This window comes from Monoraphidium neglectum (genome assembly GCF_000611645.1).
Source record: "Monoraphidium neglectum strain SAG 48.87 unplaced genomic scaffold scaffold01907, whole genome shotgun sequence".
Lineage (NCBI taxonomy): Eukaryota > Viridiplantae > Chlorophyta > Chlorophyceae > Sphaeropleales > Selenastraceae > Monoraphidium > Monoraphidium neglectum.
In genome coordinates this window covers 6-1,836 of record NW_014011721.1, presented here as the reverse complement: position 1 = coordinate 1,836, position 1,831 = coordinate 6, and the positions used below count along the sequence as shown (strand labels likewise).

The following is a 1,831-nucleotide window of genomic DNA, read 5'->3' as shown; positions in this document are numbered from 1 at the left end:
GTGGCGTGCGCGCCGCAGTGGCGGCGCAGGGCGCACCGCTGCTCCGGTGTGCCCGCCTCTCCCTGGCCACCCTGTGCTTGGTTCGTGCCCCTGGCGTGGGGCAGTCTCGACGCCATGGGTCTGTAATCACAACTACCGATTCATGTTTGCTGTTGTGTTTGGCGTGTGAGCTGCAGTCGCACTGCCGCCTGTGCGTCATCAGGGATGACTCGACCAATTGGGCGGAGTCTGTGGGCAAACGCAGAATCAATTGGCCATGTCATCAATGCGCGTGTTCACATACAAGAGCTCAAAACAACTAGATTGATCCGTGCTCATCCCTGCAATGTCTCGACTCCCAGTTGACAAAAGCATAATCAGCCCGGATGACAGCAAGAGATGTCACCATCCCACTCCTGCTTCCAACCGCGTTGCCATGCCCCAACGGCTGGTGTTGCACTAGCCACTGAGCGGTCTGCTGGTTAAATCAGCAGGTTGCGAGAGACCGGAACTTACATGTATAAAGGCAAGACGGCCAACAGAAAATGTGGGGTTTCTAAACCGTAACAGAACCACACAGCGGCGACTCTTGTCCCTGTTATGACTATAAAATAACGTTGCCCGTCGTCGTTCAAGCTGACGCGCTCGTCCTGCCAAACTGCGAGGGAAACACCCGCGCGAAGGCGGTGCGGTGTTTGGGACCTTTTTCGAAGTAACACCCGCGTATTAGGTTGTGAAATTGATATATTAAATCGCTTGTATCATCCCCTACGCCAGCGCCTGATGTGGATTTTGGCAAGTGACCACTAGGCAAGCGCGGGCCTACAGCTCCGGCGTTTGAGTGCCCTGGTACATACCCAGCCGTGACTTTGGATCCACAATATCTTTGTTACGTGTTTCGCGCAGCAGCTCTGCGCAGACATATTCAACACAAGTCAAAGCGAAGCAAAAATGAGAGGACTGGCCATCGTTTGCGCTGTGGTGCTAGCACTCGTAGTGGTGAGCGCAATCCATATGCACTTAGGAGAGTTTTCAGTGGGGAATAACGCTGCCGCGGAGCCGCAGGGCGTGGCGACGCGATCGCATCCGCATTGCTCTCGCAAACGGCCCGTACTTAGCCAATATGCGAGCAGCTGTGCCAAAGGCGCTGGATGTGTGGTGCCGCCGCCCGCAGTGCCTTGGTTGTGCACCAGCTGCGGCAGGCGCGGCCTCGCTGCAGCCACCTCGCGAGGCTGTCGCCACATGGATCATCACCTCGGTGGCAGGCATCCGCACCAACGCCCCCCCGTCCCCACCCGGCCCCGCCCTGCAGCTGGCACCTCACGCCGCCACTGCCGCCAAGGGCAAGCTCATCGGTGCGTGCAACACGGCCATCTCCGCGGGCAAGGGCAAGGAGGACTTTGGGGACGTCCTCGGCCTCTCCTACCTGTTTTACGAGTCGCAGCAGTCCGGGAAGCTGCCGGACTGGAACCGCGTGCGCGCTGACAAGAAGTGCGGCTGGCGGCGGGACGCGCACCTGGATGAGGGCAAGAACCTGGGCCAGGACCTCGTTGGCGGCTACTACGATGCTGGGGGTGCGCCCCGGGGGTCCGCGCTTGCAGGCGCAGGACGCTAGGCGCTGGGCGCTGGGCGCTGGGGCGCGGCGCCCTTCTGTGGGTTTTGCGGGGGGCGTCTCGGGGCCGCTGGGGCGTCTGAGGGAGCAAGCACCATCAGGCGCAGGCTCTGCTCAGGGCGCCCCCTGGGTGTGCGGCAGGGGGCCCGGTCAGGGGTCCCGCCTGCGAGAGCGCATCCGCAGTTGGGCGCTCTGGGCGAGGTGCACGCGCACCCCTGACAGGCAGCCGCCGGGCCCCTT

The 1,831-nt window shown here is 61.7% G+C and overlaps 1 protein-coding gene across 1 annotated transcript; it reads left to right on the top strand.

Annotated features, from left to right (window-relative positions):
- Positions 1-930: 930 nt before the first annotated feature.
- MNEG_9354 (cellulase) lies at positions 931-1,594 on the top strand (the record flags this gene model as incomplete). The annotated part of the gene is made up of 2 exons (XM_014042171.1): positions 931-978; positions 1,292-1,594. The coding sequence occupies 2 exons, from the start codon at positions 931-933 to the stop codon at positions 1,592-1,594; spliced, it is 351 nt and encodes a 116-aa protein (XP_013897625.1).
- Positions 1,595-1,831: the final 237 nt, after the last annotated feature.